This window comes from Chamaea fasciata, unplaced genomic scaffold, assembly GCF_029207755.1.
Source record: "Chamaea fasciata isolate MVZ Bird 193981 ecotype frontalis unplaced genomic scaffold, bChaFas1.0.hap1 SCAF_5, whole genome shotgun sequence".
Taxonomy (NCBI): Eukaryota; Metazoa; Chordata; class Aves; order Passeriformes; family Sylviidae; genus Chamaea; species Chamaea fasciata.
Genome location: NW_027094090.1, coordinates 26,676,052 through 26,698,094, shown reverse-complemented (window position 1 = coordinate 26,698,094; position 22,043 = coordinate 26,676,052). Strand labels below are relative to the sequence as shown.

General features: G+C 41.7%; 1 protein-coding gene and 1 long non-coding RNA gene across 4 annotated transcripts in view; one reads left to right on the top strand and one right to left on the bottom strand.

The window, feature by feature from the left end:
- The window catches only part of LOC136289360 (uncharacterized), a 54,456-nt gene extending 49,170 nt beyond the window's left edge, over nt 1–5,286 (bottom strand). For 2 of the 3 annotated variants that reach the window (XR_010720771.1, XR_010720773.1), the window contains exons 1-2: nt 5,175–5,286; nt 4,805–4,907 (exon numbers count right to left, since the gene is read on the bottom strand). This is a non-coding gene — a long non-coding RNA (uncharacterized lncRNA). The remainder of the gene's footprint in view (nt 1–4,804; nt 4,908–5,174) is intronic. The other variant, XR_010720772.1, reaches the window with a different exon arrangement.
- Nucleotides 5,287–9,864: 4,578 nt separating this feature from the next.
- Nucleotides 9,865–21,159, top strand: IFRD1 (interferon related developmental regulator 1). Its single transcript, XM_066183068.1, has 12 exons — nt 9,865–10,182; nt 11,885–11,989; nt 12,949–13,030; nt 13,416–13,540; nt 13,834–13,991; nt 15,310–15,360; nt 15,455–15,633; nt 15,738–15,846; nt 17,863–17,997; nt 18,675–18,803; nt 19,621–19,716; nt 20,462–21,159. Exons 1-12 carry the CDS (start codon nt 10,137–10,139, stop codon nt 20,549–20,551), a joined length of 1,305 nt encoding a protein of 434 aa, XP_066039165.1. The 5' UTR covers nt 9,865–10,136; the 3' UTR covers nt 20,552–21,159.
- Nucleotides 21,160–22,043: the final 884 nt, after the last annotated feature.

The following is a 22,043-nucleotide window of genomic DNA, read 5'->3' as shown; positions in this document are numbered from 1 at the left end:
GTATTTTTATCTCTTATATGAGGAAGGAAGCTGCTGGAGGTAGAAAATCTCACCCATGTGGAGTCACACATGTGCAAATACTCAATATGAAACTGATGCAGGGACATATATTTTCTTCTCTCTCTTTTTTTTTTTTTTTCTCCTTTTTTAACAGTGTTTCCTCTTTCTGTTTCTGTCTTAAGGTTCTTGGTTCTTTTTCTGGGAATAATCAGGAAGACAGCATGTTTTTTACCCACAGACCTCAAATGAAATTTGGTATTTTGACAGCAAATGTGTGTATTTTCCAAATGTTTCTCTTGGAAATGGATATTTACACAACACTTCTCATGATAAAATTCTGCTTTTCTTAAGCAACCTGAAAAAATTGCTGACATGCAGTAGAAAAACCTTGAAAGGATGGGGACAGGTGCCTAACAAGAGTAAGAGTTTGTACTTCCATGTTCCTGGGTCTGAAACATGCTTGAGAGCAGGTGAGATTTGTGTGGCACAGGCACATCAGTGCAGTGGGCATGTCAAGCATGGACCCAGACCAAGGTGACAAAGCTGGAACATGTGGCATAGGCGAGTGACGTGGCAAAAGTATTGTGGCTTGTCACGTGTCACTGAGTAGCTGGTTGTGAAAGACACTGTTTAAACAAACTGTTGTGTACATTTCCGTGTCAGTACCTGTCTGTCCAGATTCTTAATTTTAAAATACAGCTCTTAAGCATATTTGAATGAGTCATTATTTTTGGCCAGCATTGACAGTAACTGGAAAATCTAAACATTATTGCACTGTACATCCCCTGTGCTCCATAGATTGCACAGCAGTTTTTTATATGGGTTGCATTCTATTTCTGTTCTGTCTACACCTTCTTTTCTCTGTTTGCATCTGAGAGCATTCTTGTTTTGTAGGAAAGAGCTCTCCAACTCCTGCTGGGTACATGCTTTCCTCCCCTCGGTGCAAAAGCCCTTCTGTATAGTTTCCCTTTGAGTAAATGGTGGCTACATAGCATTGGCAATTTGGTTCTGTTAATTTTGTACATCAGTGCTTGAAATGGCAATGCAGCTTTTGAGTCCTCGCCTTTGGGAGGTGAAGCCAGGGCCCACAAAACCCCTTCACACCCATGTCTGCTATTTATATTTGCCTGTAAGAGGTTAACTGTACAACATGGCATTCAATCATTTACAGAGTATTGAAAGAATATTACAGACATCCTTGGGCAGGGACTGCCTGATTCTGAGACCAGTCAACCAGAGAGCAGTAGTTGGAACCTCTAGTTAGCATGTCTCACACTTCCAACAGCAGTTGGAACAGCCCACCTCTGAGAAAATAAGTTGATGAAATCATTGAAAATATCTCAGTCTTCTCAGTTTAAGTCCAAAGTGTTCAAATAAGTCCGTGAAAGAGAAGGGGAACAGGATGAAAGAGTGGAGTCTTGTGGTGGCCATTCTGAGGGAAAAGGAGACAAGGAACACTGAATCACTTGAGAAAGGAAAAGTGTACCCAGATGCAGGTGGGATACAAGTTCTGGAGTAAGGGAGGGCTTGGAGACATTGAATAGAGAGATGAGAAGGGAGTCACACAGTCATCCTGTGGGGAAGAGAAAGGCAGGAATGCAGAAGTATCTGGAATGCGCCAGGATTTTGATCTTGAGGTAACCATAAGGCATACAGCCTGTAACTTCCATGCTTGGACTTTGGTAGAAAAAAAAACATGTAGCTGTCATCTCTTTTGATACTACAGAAAAAGACCCATTCCCCCTTCCTTGGAAATGACCCTTGGCAGCTCTCTCCCTGTCTTGCTTCATCAGCTTTCTGTAAGCCAGCAGCTGAAACAATCTTTTCCCTCCAACAATAAACCACCCTTCATATTTTCAATTTTTAGTGTAAAGAGGAGCATGAAGTCTGCATATCACTGAGAGTAGAGCATGAGCTTTAGCAGGTCCCAGCAGCTTTAGTGTGACTTGCAGTGAGAAATCAGCTTTCATATAAGGAGCAAGTCAATAATAATCTTTCAAATAAGCAGCAGCTGCCAATGATGGAATGGAAAAAGGACTGCAATCACATGGTAGACACTAACAGCTGTATTGTTAAATTTCCCTCTATTTCAAGAAAAAAAAAAAAGATTTAAGAAACTACACCTTTCAATACTCATTATTTGGGCAGCCTGGCAGATGTATAAGCAACAAGTGGGTGACTATGCAACACAAAAATGTGGACTTCTGACAGGAATTTCTTGCTCTTGAGAGGAAGCAGCCTAATGCTGCCACTAATTACCAGGACACCAGAAACAAGCTGTTGTTAATGGAACTTAAAATTGCCATGTAAATTGGAAGGCGATGCCTTTATAAAGGAGATTTATGTATTGTCTAGGAAGAATTGACTATGAAGTCCAGGATGACAGAAAAAAGTAGGAATTAATAACCCATGGCAAAAGACCATGGATTTCAGGATTCAAAATATTTCAGGTGTCAGCTAGGGTGCTAATGAACTCTACATCATGGGGAGGGAGGAAGAAAATACAATACAAATTTCAGGCCTGTTTAAAATAAACATAATGGCAAACTATTTCAGACAGGGTGCTTCTGATTGACAGAGAGATGGGAAAGCTATCAATGATACTTAGTGGACAGTTATTCATTTGGAATACTGGTCATCTATGTTCAAGAAAGAAGAATTGCCATGGGAACTAGTGCAGAGAAAGACTTCAAGACTGGTCAGGTGACAAAAAAAAACCAGCACTGAAGCCCAGATTCATGCTGCCCAACTTCAGGTACTTCACAAAGACACATAAAGTAGGAGCACAGTCACCAGGGTCTCCTGTAGTCAATGGAAAGAAAAGGGCACCTCCAGTCAGACAGCCTACCTAAGTTCTGACTTGGCTTCTAAATTAGATAATTTATTTAAATACTCTAACTACAAAGACAGCATATTGTTCTTGGGAATGTGCATGGCACCCTGAGAAACAGAGGGTCAGAAAGAAACCAGCTGCTCCTAAAAGTGTAAACATCACAGAAGAGGTGAAGGTGAGGTTTAGCAGCAAGACAAACTGATATGTGCTAGGCACAAATAAAGTTTTCTGATAAATGGAAGGCTGATCTTTGGAAACAGTGTTCCATATGTAGATGGAGGAAATAAGATACTTGTCTAGAATTAAAATGCAGCTGAATGTGTTCATTTAAGAGGTTATATGATGAACATACCTGAAAGAGCAAACATTTGGACTGGCAGATGCAAAAAGTTCCTTTCTCATCTGTTTTGCTATGCTGTTTTATTTGGACTTTTTGTCACTGAATACAAATAAGACTAACCCTCTATACTGGCATAAAAAGGACTTCTTGTAAAATTACATGTGTTTTGAAAAGGAATTATTGGAAGGTGCTGCTGCCTTGTGATTCTCCATCTGCATCAAGGGGAAGGACTGAAAAATCTGTTTCCTGGGACCAGAATTGCTCAAGACCAAAACAAAGAAACAGCTATAGCTGAGCAACTGACCTACACTCAGCAAACTGAGCAAAATACTTGCTGCCCAAGGCAAGGGAGGCCAGCTCTCCTAAGTGATGAGCAAATGCATGGCAAGGGGCTGTTGGGAAGGAAAAGAAATGCAAACAGCATGCTCCCAGTTGTCACTGGTACAGGCAGTGTGTGTGGTAGGGTGTACAACTGATGGCAAGGTAGGTAAGTTAGTGTCTCTCCACTTTATGGTTGTTGCAGCAATGGAAACTCATTGTCCACGGACCAGCCCCAGGTACAAGCCTGAAGTGCTTGAACCATGCAGTTAAAAGTGTCCCAGCAAATACAAACATGGACTATCGATCGCAGCTGTGTTTTGCCAAAAGGGTGAGAGAGCACAGCCAAGGGCCTGGCAAACAGACAGAAGAGGACATGGGAATGTAATCATAGAAGGATTTTGGCAGGAGCAGCGGCAGAAATGAGACTGGAGAAATAGTCTCCTGCTATTTAATCCTTCCTAATTTTCAATGGAATGACCCTCTATGCACATTGACAAAAAATAATGTGGCAGAAACAAAAATATCTCCTACACTGATATTGGACAACCAGCTGGGTCAACAGCATTCTAATGCAATAGTAATGTGTGCTAAAAGAAACAAGATGTATATTCCTGATTATTGTATTATGCTGCAGAATGGCTGTGTCACTGTCCCCCAATTCTATGCAACCCTGGTGTTTTGAAAATCATTTGGAAGGATGAAAATAATTTTGAATTTTATGTTTAAACCTGAGCCTGTGTCTAAAATTATATATATATTTCATTTCAGAATAGCACAAAGTAGCTTGTTTTCTTGGGTAATTCTTAGCATGAACTTAGTGGTTGACATTAGGAAACACAAAATTTTGCAAAAGACAGAGAACCAAATGAAGCAAGACACAAACTGACAACACACAAGGCCTTATGAGGCATGAAATACATGATTTTACAACAGAGTTTTACAATAGCAATTACATTCATCATTCAAAGTCACTTGTTTGCTATGGCTTGCCCCACAAGAAACAATAAACTACAGACAAATATGGAGTCACATATGTTTTTTGTTTAAAAAAATGTGTTAATCCTTATTCCAACAAAATCTTACTAGCTATTGCAAAATGTTTGCAAGGGCTTTATGTTTGTCAGAGTCTTATCTTTCTTTTTCCGTGGGGTCACAGTTGCTCTGTAATGCTGTTACTGTTAAGGATAATGTTTGTGGTCAGTTGCTATTGACAGTGACAGTCAAAGTTCAGGCAACCAAATTTAGACACGAAATTAATAATGGTATATGTACCAGAGAGCCTCAGTATGCATTGTTTCTTCATGACTTACCAGGAAGAATTCTTACTGAGGTCCAAGAAAGCTTGGCATGAATAAATCATATAGATGGAGTGAAGGATCTGCCTCAGAAAATGGAGGTAAGTCTCAGTATAACCTGGACAAAATGAGACAAAATATCTGGACTCTGAATGCAGCTGAAACCCCATGCTGTGGAAAGCCAGAGTAGTGTGCCACTGAGGAGGTGCTCAGCTGTATAAATACACAGTGTTTCATCAAGTCCACATACGGTCTACCACAGAAATTGTTAATTTTAAAAGGATTGTAAATTTGAGTGCAATATCTATGCCTCCAGCACCATACATATAGTGTGAACTGCACCAAGGCTGTGAAGAGGATTTATCTGTGACTACTAAGCACTTACCTGATTTGCAGTCATGCCTCTGTCTCAGCAGGCAGGCTTGCTAAATCCATCTGCTCACCATAAATAATTGAACTTCTTTCCTGACTGCTTTCTTTTCCCTTCAAAATGTTCTCTGTGTGTCCATACACACAGGGCTGCTGAAATTAGGGAGAAAAGTATGAGCTGGTAATGTGCCACCTTACAGCTTTGGACTTCAGCCACCTACAGACATCATGTGCTTCCCTCAGTGTCTGAAGTTAATCCATCAGCTAAGACCAAAACTCCCTCAGGAACTAATAATAGTGACTCTTGTAGTGAGCCTGCCATCACATTTATTTTATTCTGGACTTGGGGTTCTTGGACCACAACTGGTCAGGCTTCCAAAATTAAAGCAAGAAGACAAGAGGTAAATAATGTAAGAAATCTGAAAGGACCTCCAACATGGATGGTGTGTAATTTTTGCTACAGTGTAATACTCCTGAAATATTTTATCAGGAACTGCTTAGCCCTCCAATATATGTTCCAGCATTCAAAGGGAAAAAAAATGCTGCAGCTCTTGGCTACTGCTGCCCATTAAAAATTCATGTCACTTGCAATCCCTATCTCAGAAATAAGAGGAGTTCTGTGAGAACTGATCAGATAAGTCTTGCAATGTACACCTGGAAGTACACGCATTCGTCTGAGCACCATCCCATTGAAGACCTTTCCCTTCAAAGTCTTATTTTTCTCCCAGTACGCAAGACTGGGTGCCCTACCCATGCAAAGGAAATGAATGAGTTTTCTCTGCCTGCAATCAAGTCAGCCCCCAAGCAAGCATTCCACTGTAGCAACTGTAGCCAGAATTGAGGGGGCCGTGGCTGTAATTTATCATAGGCAATTTATTTTCAGCAGTGTGACTACATGTCAGTGCTGACAGCATTTGTAGCATTAAGTGTTCCAGAGAGAGGACCATGGATGGCACTGCTTGGAGGCACACACTCTGAAGGCCTGTCAGTGCTGGTAGGTCACTAAAAACACAGGCATTTTGCAATGTTTCTTCATAAGGAACAATAAGAGAATGCTTTAGCATGGCTCATTTTCTAGGTTTGGATGAGCTTGGGATCCTCTTCTGGGTTCAAAGACAGTAATGTCTTAAGGACGAGTAGAAAGGAAAAAGAAAATCCGAAGAATTTTTTATGCCAAGATAACAGGATCATTGTGTCAAAAGAGGAGGAAAATACACCCATATGAACCAAGGATCCACACAATTCCCTCAATTCTTACTTCTTTACAACATTTAATAGTGTACAGAGAGTATGCCTGGCCATGCCGGCAGTTGGTCATAAATTGTGATGGTTTACATGTATTTAAAATAAACTCTGGCACACAAACACTAAGCCACATAAACTGAGTCAGTCATAAATGTATGTCCCTCAGCTGGGGTGAAGTTCTTAATTAGACCTTTTCTTGGGGCCTTAGTCAGCATTAAGCTGCCTGTGCTCAAAGTCAGCTCTACTGTGGTGCAGCTGAGTGACCTTGGAGTAGAATGGTAAAGAGCTATAACAACTGCGGGCCACCTACTTTGCTCAAGAGCTGTGCCCGCATTGAAGCACTCTCCCTTAGTCTTTGCCTCAGCTAAGTTATGGTTATGATTGTGCCTGGCAACTCACACTGCTCCAGACCCTGACCCAACTGAGATGATCTTGGATCCTTCCCATCACTGTGGGCTTGTCTAATGATGACCAGGCTGGTGGCTGCTTGGTCCTGGTTATTGTCACTGAACCTGATTCTGACCCTGACTAACCGGCTTGGCTTTTCTGGCTTGGCCTCAGATCTCCTTGTCACGGTGTTCACTGGGATGGCCACTGGTGATCTGTACTCTTGGCTGAACTTCTAGCCACCACCAGAAATTGCTTTGCTATTCTTGTTTGGGTGCTGTGGTACTTGCTAGTGAAGCCATTGTCATGCACGCCTTTCCCTCCCCTATCAGCTTGCCTTGCTACTCCATAAAACACTTTTCTCCAAAGGATGTCACCTCTCACCTACCACTGGTATCATTGGTGCCACTGAGACTGTGACACTCCTGACACCAGTAGTTCCAGCACAAGCCAGACAATAGGAACATGGATTGCTGACACCATGTGACTCTGTTTTTTAGCCAAAGATTTTTGTTAGAAAGCTGTCTTGAGCCAGCCTACTGGCGCCATGTATTCCTGCCAGTAGGATAAATCAGGAGAGTGGGCAAGAAGTCAGCAATCAAGACAAAGAGCCTGTTCTGTCACAGACAGCAAAACTAAGCAGTGATACACAACTCCTCTTGTAAGACCTCACTTAACTGTTGGCCAAATAACCAGAGAATCTCAGTAACCTGGACACATCATATTCCAAAAGCCCAAGAAAAATGCACAGTGGTCACAAACCCAAAATAGTCGCAAGTTCTTTGTTTTTGTACCTTTTGTAATTATTCTAGTTGTCTAAGTCTGGCAACAGCATTTCATATTTTAGCTACTGATTTTCCCACCTCACCTGCAGCATTCTCTCCCTCTCCAGGGCATTAGCTCCACCTCTCCTGGCAGGACCATCTGCAAGTATACAAGGGCTATGACACTTAATCCTTCCAACTCCACCATGAGGTACCACATGGACATGCACAGTTTGGCACATTATTCAGACTGTCACACCTATAAGGATTTCAGCATTAAAACCAAATCCTTGCTGGCAGCCTCAGACAGCAGTTGTGAGACACAGCTATAAGCTGGAAGGCAGAAATTTCAATTCTGTTGAGGCCAGTCAGCCTGCACCCCAAAATCAATCTGCATTTGAGGGTGAACATACAGGAAACTGTCAAGACACGACTGCTCTCACTCAAGTGGTGTTGGCATCTCACAGCTCAAATACTCCCACCATACAAGTTTGCTTGGCCCTATTGAGTGTTGTAGTGTGTCCAGTGCTGCTCCCGTGTTCTAATAATGTCTTGTGTATCCAAGAGTAGTTTTGCCTTCTGCATTTAATTGCCACTCCTTTGCCAACTTACCTGGAAGGCTGTCCTTTGCTCTAACATTTCATCCTGAAGGAGAAAAACTAGCGCCCTTGAGACATTTATGTGTTGTCCTGTATAGATGCAGTGCATACTGACTTCTGTCTCTTCTCTGCTCTTAAACGGGATGCCAAAAGATCTGACTGAGCCTTTTCAGAAATTTGAACCTCCCATGCCCAGGGAATTGTTCACCAGGAGTCTCACGCTGCGCAGCAATGGAAAACATTGGGCTCAGGTACAGTCAGCTCCCATTTTCTAGAAACAGACACTTCTAGCATTTCCCAACCCAGCATACACAAACGGGTCACTGACTCCTTTGTTTTTCATGTGGCATATATAGAGAATTGTTATGAAAGTTTACCTTTCTGGAAGTCAGTGTAAATTCATTTTGTACACAACAGAATTCAAACAGTGTAATCACGATTGTGCCTTATGTAACCTTTCAGCACGTACTGCAAAACTGCCTTCCCTTTCTCAAACACTGCAGTTCTGATACAGCCTATCAGTGAACATTCACAAACATTCAGAGCTCAGAAACATAAACCAATCTCTGTTTGATGGACAGTAAAGCTATTGTACTTCTATTAATGTATTTATTTATTTGATGTTTAGCAGAGAACATTAAAAATATTTTGGATTAAAAAACAAAATACAAGTCTCAAAATTGGAAGATATAATTGACAAAACTAATTTCTGCATTGGAAGAAAATCTGCTATGAAGGAGTAAGGCATCTATCCTTTGTTATCTGTTTTTAAGTGTGGTTCTGGGCTCCTCAGTAAATGAAAGACAAGGAGCTACTGGAGAGGGTCCACTGGAGGCCCACAAAGATCATTTGGGGTCTGGAGCTTCTCTTTTTATCAGGGGAGACTGGAAGCTGGGCCTGTTTAGTCTAGAGAACCCTGTGAGGGGATCACATTAAGCATCTCTAAGGTGGGTGCAAAGAGGACGGTGCCAGACTCTTTCCAGTGGTGCCCAGTGACATGATGAGCAGTGGCCATATACTAACACACAACAATTCCCCCGCAACACGTGGAAGAACTTTACAGGGACAGAGAATTGAACGGGCTGCCCAAGGAGACTGGAGTGTCCCCTCTGGGGACATTCAAACTGCACCTGGACACGTTCCTGTGCCACCTGCTGCCTTGGCAGGGGAGTTGGGCTGGATGATCATCAGAGGTCCCTTCCAAACCAAATCATTGTGATTTAGTGAACCTTTCCGGCATTCCCCGCCTACACGGCGAGCACTGCCGGCAACGGCCCCGCACACCCACAGAGCTGCACAAGGCCCAGCCGAGCTTGCCCTTCCCACTTGCCAGCCGCGCACATGGCGCGGGCCGGGAGCCGAGCCGGGGTGGCACGGAGGGGCACGGAGAGGCACGGTGGAGCACGCAGGGACCCGCCGGGCCCCCGGGGGCCGCTCTGTCCCCCGCTCCGCGCGGCCTCAGACGCCCCCGGCGCCACCCCTGGGCTGGCGCCGGGGCCCGCCGCTCCCGGCATGCACCACGGCGCGACGCGCGAGGCGCCGCTGACGTCCCAGACCCGCCACTGGGCAGCGGCGCTCGCGTCACGAGCTCGCGCTGCTGAGTCAGCGGCCCACCGTCGCAACGCCCGGCCATTGGCTGCAGCGGCGCCGGGCCCCGCCCCCGCAGTACGGTGGGTATATAAAAGCGGCTCCGGCGCCCCCTCCGCGCCTTTAGCCCCGGGTGTCTGAGAGGAGAAAGATGCATCGACTCCGCTCACGGGCCTCCACGGGGATTTCTGCCTTTGCCGCCAGTTCGCCCTCCGCCTGCTCTCGCCAATCACCCCCGCTGCCCCGGCCCGAGAAGTCAGCCTCGCAGAGGCGTTGGAGTAAAAAGCGCTCCTGCTCTTCCATCGGCTGATTGTCGCTGATTCCCGGGCGGGGGGGAGCAGAGAGACCGAGACCCGGAGAGGGGCCGCGGGAGCCGAGCCGAGCGCCGCTGCGACCATGCCCAAGCCTAAGAAGCGGGGGAGCAACCACCAGCGCGGAGCCGGTGAGTGCGGCCGCGCCGGCGAGTGGGGGCGCGGGGTCCAGGCGGCGTTTCCTGTGGCCGCGGGAGGGCCGCCCTGTCCGGCGGTGCCTCGCCTCGCCGCAGGCGGTGGGTGAGCAGCAGGGCGGTCGGACGTGGCCATGGCCGTGGGGCTCTCGCTGGCCGGGCCGGGGCCGGGCGGGTGACAGGAGCCGTCCCTGAAACCGCCACCTCACGCCGCTGCGCGCATGCGCTGGGGGGCGGCGGGCGCGGCCGCGCTGGCGCCGCCGGCGGCGACGGGAGCGCCCCGGGGCAGCGGCGGCTCGGGCGGCCCGGCCGCGCATCCGGCCGCTGCACCACCGCCGGCTGCTGTGGCTGCGTGTCACCGTGTCGTACCCCGAAAGGCTGCTGCGTCTTAAAAAAGAACCACCTTATTCTTAGCCTAAAATAGGGTACTATAAAATAAGTCGTCTTCATTAAGATGCAGAACGTGCGTGTCTGAGGTGCCGGTGCTTGAGGCAGAACGGAGGTTTTGTGGAGTGGTGAAAAATTGCACTTCAGGCTAGCACAGCTGTGTGCAGCATCGGTTTCTAATACCGATTTTTCGGGAAGTGAGCAATTTATAGGGTGTTTCTGCAACTGCTCTTAGTTTGTTAAGAGCTTGCTGTCGTTCTTGCTACTTTTGCTGAATCCTTGTTTGATAGCAGCAGCAAGAAGGTGACCATGTGAGAGTTGTGTGCTTCCAAGTTTGTTTGCTCACACGTTGCCTGGTAGGGGTTTTTTAGGCTATGGTTAATGATACAAGTGGGTGCAGCTTGAAGCAGCAAAACTTCCGGAGTGTGACTAACTTCATTGGAAAGCAGTTGGACTCTGATCCAACTGATAAAAACTAGATAAAAATAGTTTTTTGGGGTTTTGGTAGTTAGGGAACCTGCCTGAAGCTGGTTAGCCATGTGTGTAAGCTTCTAAATAATTTAGGGGAAAAAAATAGCTGAAAGAACAGAATTAGAGTTCTGTAAATGATGTTTTGAGAACTGTTGGGGAAATAACAGATATGAAAAGGGAGGTGAACATTGGTAAAAACATTACTTTCTTCAAAAAGTCTGAAGCTGCTGCACCAAGGCCTTCTTAGTCCTGAGAGGGAAAACTTCAGCTTCCCCTATTGGAGCATTTGATGTTCTGGCTTGTACTTGTTAGTAAAAGAGTTGGGCATTGCTGATGCTGTACATACTGCACTTAATCCCATAAATCCTGCATTGAACTGGGTAATGTATGTTTGCCTAAAGTTTTAACTTACACTCTCTTGAAGTTCCTCAAAATAAAAAAAAAAAGACTGTATGGCATTTTTTAAGGTAGCTAATTCTAGCAGCTAAATTAACATAGACCTATTTTTAAAGCATAGTCACAGAAAACTGCATTAACATGAAGTTGATTGTAGAAAGATCCTGAAATTATAGCAGGAATTCAGCCAATATCTAGAATAGGAATTGGACCAGTACTAGGTGGGCTCCTCCTTGCTATTTACAAATGATCTTCCAGAACAGAGCCAGCTAAGTCTTCAGGATAGGTGGGAGTAAAGCAACCAGCAGAGGATGGAAATGTTCTTTCTGTGGTTGGGTCAGGGAGAGCTAATCTGCTCTGGGAGAGTTCAGTTCTACTTTTGTTGCTCAGATCTTCCTTTTCCGTATAAAAAATGACCAAACTATTGTGTTCATCTTTCCTTAAGGTGGTCAGCCCAGAAATGTGCAGCCTTTTAGTGATGAAGATGCTTCAATTGAAACTATGAGCCACTGCAGTGGTTTCAGTGATCCTGCTAGCTTCACTGAGGATGGTAAATTCTTTTATTTATATTTATTCATCTTAACTAAATCAGCTCCAGTTTTATGTTTTTAAGTTTTAAGTAGTAGACTGTGAGTAGCAGTAATGAAATAATGGCATTACATTAACACTGTGTGATGATTAATCACAGTGGCTATTGTTTTTGTTTGGTAAGAATATGCTCCAGGTTTCATGAGCCTTGTGAAACAATCATGCTCTTTTTTGTTAGAATAGAATATAGATATAGAGACAATAAGATATAGAGTGCTGATATAGAGACAATAGAAATTTTAAGGTGAATTGTGACATGGATTTTCATAACAGGTAGTTGAAGCAGTAGGAACTGCAGAAGAGTTTAAGATAGGGAGAGTCACGTTTGCCTGTTTTGAGCTAGCTTTATCTCCTTTACTATTTCTTCAACATGGGCTGCTCTAATGTAATTTTGTTGAGAGGAGGAGACCTGAAAGCCTGCTGCTGCAGGGGGATAAGCAGGGAGCCATCTCTGGATATGTGCTACTCTTCACTGAGCTCGTGTTGCAGAGGTGTCTGATAGATGTCAGATAGGACAGGCTGCTTTGACTCACTTCATCGGCTGTGAGCACTGCACTGTGCTCCAGGCATAGATGTAGTGGACTGGATGAAAATGTGTTGTTGACAGGATTGGCTGGTGGTCATCAGATGGAGAAAATTATGGAAGACCCGATTTGCTCCCTCATTCATTCTTGGCACGTGTAAAAAGCAGATCTAGAAACAGCAGAAATGTATCAATAGGCCAGTTTTTATGAAAGTATTTTAGGGCACAGTCAGATGTAGTAGGTTTAACACCATTAGGCTGTTGTGATACTGAAAAATTCTGTAGCTGTTGTCTGTGTTAAGCTGCTTTCTTATTAGTGTTAAAAACATTGTGTTGGAACTACTGTGTCTGCTAATGAAATGTGTATCAGTAGGACTAAATTATTTCTTCTGGATTAGGGCCTGAAGTTGATGAAGAAGCCACTCAAGAAGACTTGGAATACAAGTTGAAGGGATTTATTGATCTTACGTTGGACAAGAGGTATAGTCTGCTTTTTCTGATTTAATAAGGAAAATACACATCAAATCTTTTTCTTTGCTTACTGAGATTTTCACTCTGGGGAGAACTTCTAGATCTAAATAAACCTCGTTCCTTCTACTGATTTTTTTTTAAGATGGGTTAGACTTTCATTTCTTAATATATTGAAGTAGGGTGACTTTCTTTCCAGCCTGCAATATTACTGTGAGCGCTTATCTCCAAACAAAATTTTGCAGTCTCTGAGTAAGGAGGCAATTCAGAGCATTTCATTTCTTCATGGTACTTCTGTGGATTACTCTACTATTGGGTGCAGACAAATATAAAGCAAAGGCAGAGATTAAGCTGATATGTGCTGATTTCAGGAGGTCTTCATTCTCTCTTCTAACAGTGCGAAAACAAGACAAGCAGCCCTTGAAAGTCTGAAAAGCGCATTTTCTTCTAAAATACTATATGAATTTATCATGGAAAGGAGAATGACACTAACTGATAGCATTGAGCGCTGCATAAAGAAAGGTAATAAACATGCATGCTATTAGAAAGCAATAATCCCTATAAAATAGCACATTGTTTAAAGGAAATTAAGATTGTGAATGTTCTCTAGTACTTTACAGAGTGCTTAATAATTTAGGTAATGTTACTTGTTAAATTGAGGTGTCACATTTTAACTGTCCTAGAAAATTACCTGAAATTATCTTCTGTCTGTTGGTTTCTGAATTTCCACTTAGATGCTTTCAGACTGTTATCTCTAAAAGATTAGAGGAGGAAAGCAGTGCAAAAGGTGATTGCTCATCACTGTTAATCCCTAGGTAAGAGTGACGAACAGTGTGCAGCTGCTGGGCTGGCGTGTCTTCTGTGTGTGCAGATGGGGTCAGGAATTGAAAGCGAGGAGATTTTTAAGACCCTTGGTCCAGTTCTGAAGAAGATTGTCTGTGATGGAACAGCCAGTATCCAAGCCAGACAGGCTGTAAGTATGGAGCATTTATTTGCCAGGCAGGGACAGAGGGCTGCTTTTGACCAGGTCACTGTTGTGTAATCCAGAACTGAAGGTTACCACATTAGTGTGTACTCATAATGTTGACACAGGCCTTGTATGGTGCGTAGCAGTTTTCACTGGCTTAAAAAGGTCCACCTGAAGGGTGAACATGATTCTCTTCTTCAGCTGTTACATATACTGCTTTGTGAAGTGTCTGAGCTCACTGTATTGCACCTTCGTCACTGCAATTTTGGGGTCTTAGAAAACATTTTCCCACTTTCCCACTGAGTGATATATCCTTCTTGTATTAATTTTATTATTGAAATTTAATTTTATTCTTAAACAACACAGGAATGTTACTTAAGCGTTTACATTTATTTATGGTAAAATCACATACATATATCTGGAAACTACGTAAACAATACAGCCATACTACCAAAGGTGTTTTTAAGTTACTTTTGCCCAGTCATCTCAATCTATACATCAGTGATATGCTTAAAATAATGGGGGAAGATTGTCCAAAGCTCTTGCCTAAAGTTTTACAATTTCTTAAGATTCAGAGATTTAACTAATATTCTCCAGTTTCCGTTTACCATTATGTGGCTGGCTGCTCCTATTCTGGTCAAGCTATGGCACAATAGATACTGTCAGCTGCAAAAAGGAAGTAGTATTAGTTCAACAGCAGTTATTTCTACAAACAAAAGCTATTTAAGTTTATCTGTTCAAATGTAGTTTTGAGTCCTATGTGGTTGGTGCAAACATCACTTTCAAATGTTTTTTCCCTTACTCTTCCTAAGAGAAATTGGACTAGAATATGGGGCATAGGGAACAGATCTGCAGGAGAAGTTGGAAAGTTCCTGGGAAGGCTATTCAGGGGCAGAGTTTTCATGTTATTTAATTGTAACAGGGGTCAGAAGGGAAAATATTTCCCACAGCTGTAAATAAATATATAGTTATCAGCATAATTTCTGCTTGTAAATCCTAGTGAGTTTTAAAGTCAGTGGGTGAAAAGGATGTCATGTGTAGCTTTTTCAAGGACTTTGTAAGCTATTTTAAAATAATAGTACATGAAAAATGAAGATTTGTGAGTAGCAAATGCTATAAAATCATCCTGAGAGTAGATGGGAATTGGGAGCTAAGTATTACAAAGAAGCTGAATTAAACAGGATTGGAGACTTGTAGACTCTTAAGGTTTTTATCTCAAGTTTCTGTTACTCCAGATGTTAAACTTGAAAGGTCTCAAGTTAGAAAGTTTTGTCAACTGTAACATTATTGTCAAATACTGACACTTTTTTTCTTTCGTGTCTAGTGCGCAACCTGCTTAGGGATTTGCTGTTTCATTGTGACTGATGACATTACGGTGAGGATGATTGATACCTTTCAAATGTAGTAAACTGACAAGATGAAAATGTGTGACTCCTAAACCACTCCCATAATATTTTTCCCTCGTACAGGAACTGTACTCTACTATGGAATGCCTGGAAAACATCTTCATAAAGGCCTATCAGCGAGATAGAGACACTAATGGTGTATCAAGTACCCATAATACTGTGCTTCATGTCAGTGCTCTCTTAGCCTGGACACTGTTGTTGACCATTTGTCCAATGAATGAAGTGAAGAAGAAAATTGAAATGTGAGTATCTTTCTTGGAAAGCGGAGTTAGTAATGACTCTTTATATGCAACGAAGCAGTGTCAGTAAAATTCAGATCTTAATGGAATATGACTTCACTCCTCAGGCATTTGCATAAACTTCCAAGTCTGCTGTCTTGTGATGATCTCAACATGAGGATAGCTGCTGGAGAAACGCTAGCGCTTCTGTTTGAGTTGGCACGTGAAACAGACGCTGTAAGTAGATGTCCGCAGCTAAACTGTCTTTCATCGGGACAATGACGAGACGAATTACTTCACCTGTGTTGCATAGCACCCTGGATACTTGCATAGCACAAGTAGCAAATAATTCCATGGTTTATGTTCTTTCTAGTGAGTCTGCCCCAGTCTAAGTGGGTATAGGAATAATTGACAGCTATTGGTTTTTACATTTAATTTCTATATTGCAAAACCAGATCAGTATAACTAAATGCATCAACTACTACTTACTAGCAACTAGAAATATGGAATGCAAGATTTAAGTCTAAATCCAACACCTGCTTTTAAAACAGAATAAAAAAAGATACCTCTAGAGAGATTCCAGGATGAAACAGTGTTGTTTACTGTAGTGGGAACATTCATCAGATGCTTGTGCAGACAAGTTTGAGTAATTCACAACCTGCACAATTGTGCTCGCACAGTCAAAAATCTGTCATCAGGTAGAAAACTTGTTGACTTTAAGTATTGTTTTTTCAGTATTCTTACTTAGAGAACTTGAGAAGAATAACTCGTATTGCATTATGGTTTCACAGCATTTGACTATTTCAGTCAGTTAAGACCTAGGCAGTCATTTTAAGGGGGAGATTTTTAAAGAGTTGGCATGAATTTCACACAGATATCAGTAATACTACATTTAATGAAGTTTCTTGGAGTTTTCTTTTGAATTTGATTAGGTACAAGCTGCTCAGTGTTAGCTTGGACACACCTAAAGTTGTCTAAGGTTCTTCAATATGCCTTATTGATTTTCAGACTTCTTTTCTTGTCAGCACTGAAGGAAACAGCCTCCCTCTGCTTGCACGTGGCACAGTTCGGGACCATGGCCTGAAGGGCTCCCAGCTCAATCAAGGCTGCTGTGCTTTGCCAGAATGCTGTTTAAAGTGAAACGATAACTCCATTTAAGTCAGGAATCATGACACACTAGCAAGCTTAGTCTGAAACAACGTTAAGGCTTCTGTGTAAATGCCAGCAGTGTGGATTTGAGTCTCTTGGCCATGGAAGTCAACTTTGAAAGGAAAAAAATTAATGGAAACCACAACTTGATTCTTTATTTGGTCAAGCTGACTGCAAGTAATTAAAATCTTAAAATGTGTTAACAAATAAGACTGTATTCATTACAGTCTCTTCTGTTCCATTGAGGAAATGCCTCTTTAATCATTACAGATTATTCTCATTGAATCCTTAACAATCAGTGCAGATTAAAAATAGTTGTTGTATTTGTCTTTGACCAGTTCCTTTCAGAAAACATGCAGTAAGCTCAGTCTATTCATTTGACATGACAAAACATTCACATTAAGAAACCCCACAAACCACAAAAACTTGTTTTTACATAAGTTTGCATATATTCTTAGTAGACCAGGTGAACTACTGCCAAATTATTAAATGCAGTGAAGAAAATATATATATGTAAAGCACATAATAATTAATATAATGAATAGCATTAAGCTATTTATTACAGTTTACTTGAAGTGTTTTGTTAAACATTAAAAAAAAATACAACATGCTTCCTTATTTCCCATTCCATACAAGACTTACAGCTAAATATTCCATACTGTCAGTTTAATGGTGTCTCATGGTTTGCCTCTAGCAGCATGAACTCTGTGCTAACAACTTTAAAGTGCCCTCAGCTTCTTGGCAGGAGTAGTTCAGCAGATCTGTTAAACAGTTTGAGTCCCTCAGAATTATGGAGTAGAACAGATTGGAAGGTGTATAATGCACAGTGGCAGAGCTGTATGGTTCACATGGCTGACCAAAATAGATTTTGTTAGTGCCCTACTTGGTAAACTGGGTGCTGTGACTTTGTTCTTGCTGGTTTCAATGCTGCAAATGGAACTGCAGAAGTGTTCTCTGTCTTCTTAAATAAAATGAGAGGTTGTAGAGATCTACATGCCCAAAATGTAAGGATATCTATTTTCTTATTTGTAAGGAAAGAAGTTAAGGCCATAAAATAAACTAAAATCTAAAAAAGCCTAAAAAAAATTTTTTTTTGTAACCTAGGATTTCTTCTATGAAGATATGGACCTTCTAACAGAGAAACTAAGAGCTCTGGCTACTGATGGAAACAAGCACCGAGCCAAGGTGGATAAAAGAAAGCAGCGATCTGTCTTCAGAGACGTTCTACGGGCTGTTGAGGTGATTCTTTTTTCTTAGTTACAATCTAGATCTTCAAAATACATAGTGCACAATTTAGTGAAAACAATTTTATTATTAAACAGAATTACTGTACAGTGAAAGACACAGGAAAAAACTATTTTACGTGAGACTTCATAGTCTGATCACATGTGGAATAGAATTGCTTCTTTTAGGAATGTTAAAGGTACTGGGAATAGTTAAACATTGTGGAAGCTAAGGAGAAGGCTTGGCATAATTTGAAGTCACCTTTAGGATTCTGCCTGTAGAACGATCTGAGTCACCCTATTAGTACTTGTTACATTCCATTGTCCTAAATGTAGCTACTCGTACCTGTAAGGTACGAGGCTTACAGGCTGACCTAAAGATTACTTCCGCACTCAGAGCTAGTTTTTTCTGGAGATAAGTCCAATTCTTAAAGTAATATTAAAGATGAAAGTTGAGCATTTGTTTTTTTAAAAAACTTTCTAATCATGAAGAATACCAAGTTCAAGGTCTTCCTGAGATTTTGGTGTGCATCTGCTTTATGAACATATAGAAAGCAAACGTGTACTATGTAACTTGGAAGGTTTCGGTATGCCAATTTTATCAGTGAAATTAAAGTTCACATAGATGTATAAAATTCCTGGTACAAAAGACTTTTAAAGTGATAGATGGTGTTTCCTTTGGTTTTTGTATAGGAGCGTGACTTTCCCACAGAGATGGTGAAGTTTGGACCTGAGCGCATGTACATTGACTGCTGGGTGAAAAAGCAAACTTACGAGACGTTCAAGGAAATCCTGGGGTCAGGGATGCAATATCATTTGCAGGTGAACTGCTTTTTGACACTTTCTCCCTGTCGGGCTTCTTTGATGTAATTTAGTTTGAATTACAAAATACTGAGTAAAACTTAGTGAAGCGATGAGCTTTGCATTTGAGGTGTTAAAAGACAGCATTTCAAGTATTAACTACAGAGTGGTATAATTGTCTGGCTGCTATAAAGCTGCATGCCTCCACCCTTCCTGTTCAAGCCTGTAAAAGAAAGTCAGAGTTTTAGGCAAAAATAATCAACACAACTTTGCAGCCCAATAACAGCATTCCAGAAGAGAAGGCATAGATCTTTATCTCCATTCTGGAAACTGCTTGTTTGCCAGTCATCTGTTTACATGTGTGAACAGAAGCAGGAGCTGTAGCTTAGGAATATATGCTCCCAAATTGCTGTGATAGTTGTGGGGTGAAAATCTTCAGTCCTGTGTTAATTGAATTTCTGTGTGACTGAGGGAGTAGCAGGTTTTCAGTTTTTTCAAGTACTACTTTCACAGACAGATATTTTAAAACTGGTGTGTTGTGAAACCATACAGGTCTGTTCTGCTGCCTGATTTTGTGTAGAACAGAACAGTGTCTCATTTGCTGGGACAAAAATATCAAAGGCAGGAGGAGCTGTCTGTCTTCTCAAGGTAGCAGTTTTTGCTTTTAGCCTTATTCTGGTTAAAGGAGGAAGTATTCTTGACTTAATTGCAAAGTATAGCAGCAATATGACACAAATCTTAGTATTTCTCACTGGAATACTTGACATTTTACAGTAGTCTACTTTAGAGACTTGATAATTAGAGGGGAAACTGATCATTTGGTGTGTTTCTTGTTTAGTCAAATGATTTTCTTCGGAATGTGTTTGAGCTTGGTCCGCCAGTAATGCTGGATGCTGCCACTCTTAAAACAATGAAGATATCCCGTTTTGAAAGGGTAGGTTATTGCACCTTACTGAATTTTCTTCCTACTCTAGTGACTCCTGCACTTCAGAAGCTGTCATTGTTACACTTGTCAATGTAGTTCTAAGAGTGCCTCATAGTGTCCTGAATAGAACCCAGCCTTACTTATATGCATCTGTGAGCTATTAGATTTTCCACTGGGCATGTCTGCTGTTTTTTCCAAGGGGTTTGGAGGTTGATGTGATTGCTGATGGGTACTAGATTCATGCTCCACACATGTGTAACTTGGTCTCTTCTGAGATACACATGTTTTTGGGGAGGGACCTACAGGTAACTGTGGAAACAGAGTCTTCATAAAGCCAGTATCCCAAACTCTGCAGTGTGAAATGGGCACTAGAAGGTTGGCATTATTCTGTTGATTGTGTATGCATTAATCCTGCATATAATTTGGGGAATGATGCTATCGAGTTTAATCTTGGGGGTTCATAGTATCTGCTTGATATTCAAGACTGACTGGCTTCCAGAACTGCTCACAGGTCAGCCTTTCTTATAAAGGAAAGGCTAATATCTTTTATCTGTCTGTAGATACATATAAATATATAATAAAATTAGTCTTTGGTGCCAAGATAGCATACTATAAATTTCAGAAGGCCTACCAGTTTACTTCAGAGATGAATAAAAGGATATTTTCATTTGTTTTGTAGCATGAAAAATCTCTGAAGGGCATAAGCCTTATGACAATATGTAATTATTTTTTTTCTTTTTTTTTTAATTTGTAGCACTTATACAACTCTGCAGCATTCAAGGCTCGGACAAAGGCTAGAAGTAAATGTCGTGATAAAAGAGCGGATGTGGGAGAATTTTTTTAGATTCCCTTTTCAATGGGGTTCAGTTTTCATAATTCAAATAAAATTGTAACATTTGAATGCATTTTTTAACTTCTGTAGTCAGTTTGCAGTTGTGCACGGGTTTGTTACATAAAATGCAATGTAAATATAATGCATGTTGTTGTTTAGTTGCATATACATTGTATATAGGTGACATAACATTTGGTACAGGGATATATTATAATACTATACATTAGCCCCCCCCACTAGCTCCAAAGGTTGATTATGTTGTAACTGATATATTAAATGAGGTGGATAATTGTAGTCAAATGCTGTGTGTCAGATTGGATTCTTTTATATAAAGTAATTAATTGACCAAGTGTTCTGGTAAGAATGTGCTAATATGAGAAGATAACCATGTTTGTGTGAAATTCTTTTAGTAACTTTCTAAAACTCCGGTGGTAGATGGACACGAAATTTCTATGTAAGTATAACTTTGTCCTGACAGGGGCTATGAAGTTCAGTAACTTCCACTGACAGTCAAGTACTGAATGAGAAATACTTGCCTCCATGTAAAATAAAAGCAAGATTCTTGTGTTCTGAAATTAAATATTTAATTTTTGAATAAAAATGTTATGTGACAGCAATAATGTGTTATGTAATAAAGACACTAAAACCTAGATAGCTGGAGCTTCTGAACCTGAAGAGCTGTAGAAGTGCTTGTTTGAATAAACATTCCTATAATGTTTATCAGCAGATGAAGTAAACATTAACTTGAAAACAACACTGCCCCCTGAAAACCCTTGCCTGCTCTGATAAGGGAAAGTTGGAGTTGGGGTGGAGTGTGGGTTGTTTTTTTTTCTCCCCCTCCTGGTTTCTGATTACAGCTGACCCTATTCTAAGGTTAATGTGCACTGAGTTGTGCTTTCTACTTTACCCTCTTTTTTCCCCTGAGTAACCCACTCTGTAAGAACTTGTTTGGCTTGCAAAACTGATCACTTGGACTACACCAAACTGTGATGATGAACACATGTTGTCAGTGTCATACAAGTGGAGAAAAAACTGATCTTTGAATGAGGAGAAGCTGTGTACTTGTACTTGCCTGCCCCAAGACCATTCCCTTCGAGCTAAACTGTTTGCCTGAGCTCCATGGCATTTCCTGCGCCTTCTGCCTCGTCACCCCTGGTGTCCTTTGCCAAACGCTTTGGATAGCTTCCTGCCCAGTTTCTACAGCACCTCCTGGCAGGGGGTCAAGCCTATGGTTGCCCTTTTCCCTGTTACACTGTAGCTGCTATCTGCAGTGGCTTCCAGGGCTGTTGCAGAGGTGGCTCTTCTGCAGCCCTGCAGATATCCCTTGGGTTTGCAGACCTTTTCAAGCTTAGAACTGGAGAGGCTGGATCCTTCTCTTACAATTATGTTGGTGTCAGGAGTTTTTGTGGTATGGAAGTCACAGGGATTTTTTTTTTTCTGGCTTGCACATCCTTATTTGGAGGAAGAACTTACAGGAGACTTCTGCAGAAAGGGAGCAATTCTG

Bases quoted from the DNA above. Each gene is read 5' to 3' on its own strand.
- IFRD1 (XM_066183068.1), top strand. From the start codon at position 10,137: ATGCCCAAGCCTAAGAAGCGGGGGAGCAACCACCAGCGCGGAGCCG. The intron at 11,990-12,948 runs GTAAATTCTTTT...CTTCTGGATTAG, and splicing joins TGCTAGCTTCACTGAGGATG to GGCCTGAAGTTGATGAAGAA. The intron at 15,361-15,454 runs GTGAGGATGATT...TCCCTCGTACAG, and splicing joins TTGTGACTGATGACATTACG to GAACTGTACTCTACTATGGA.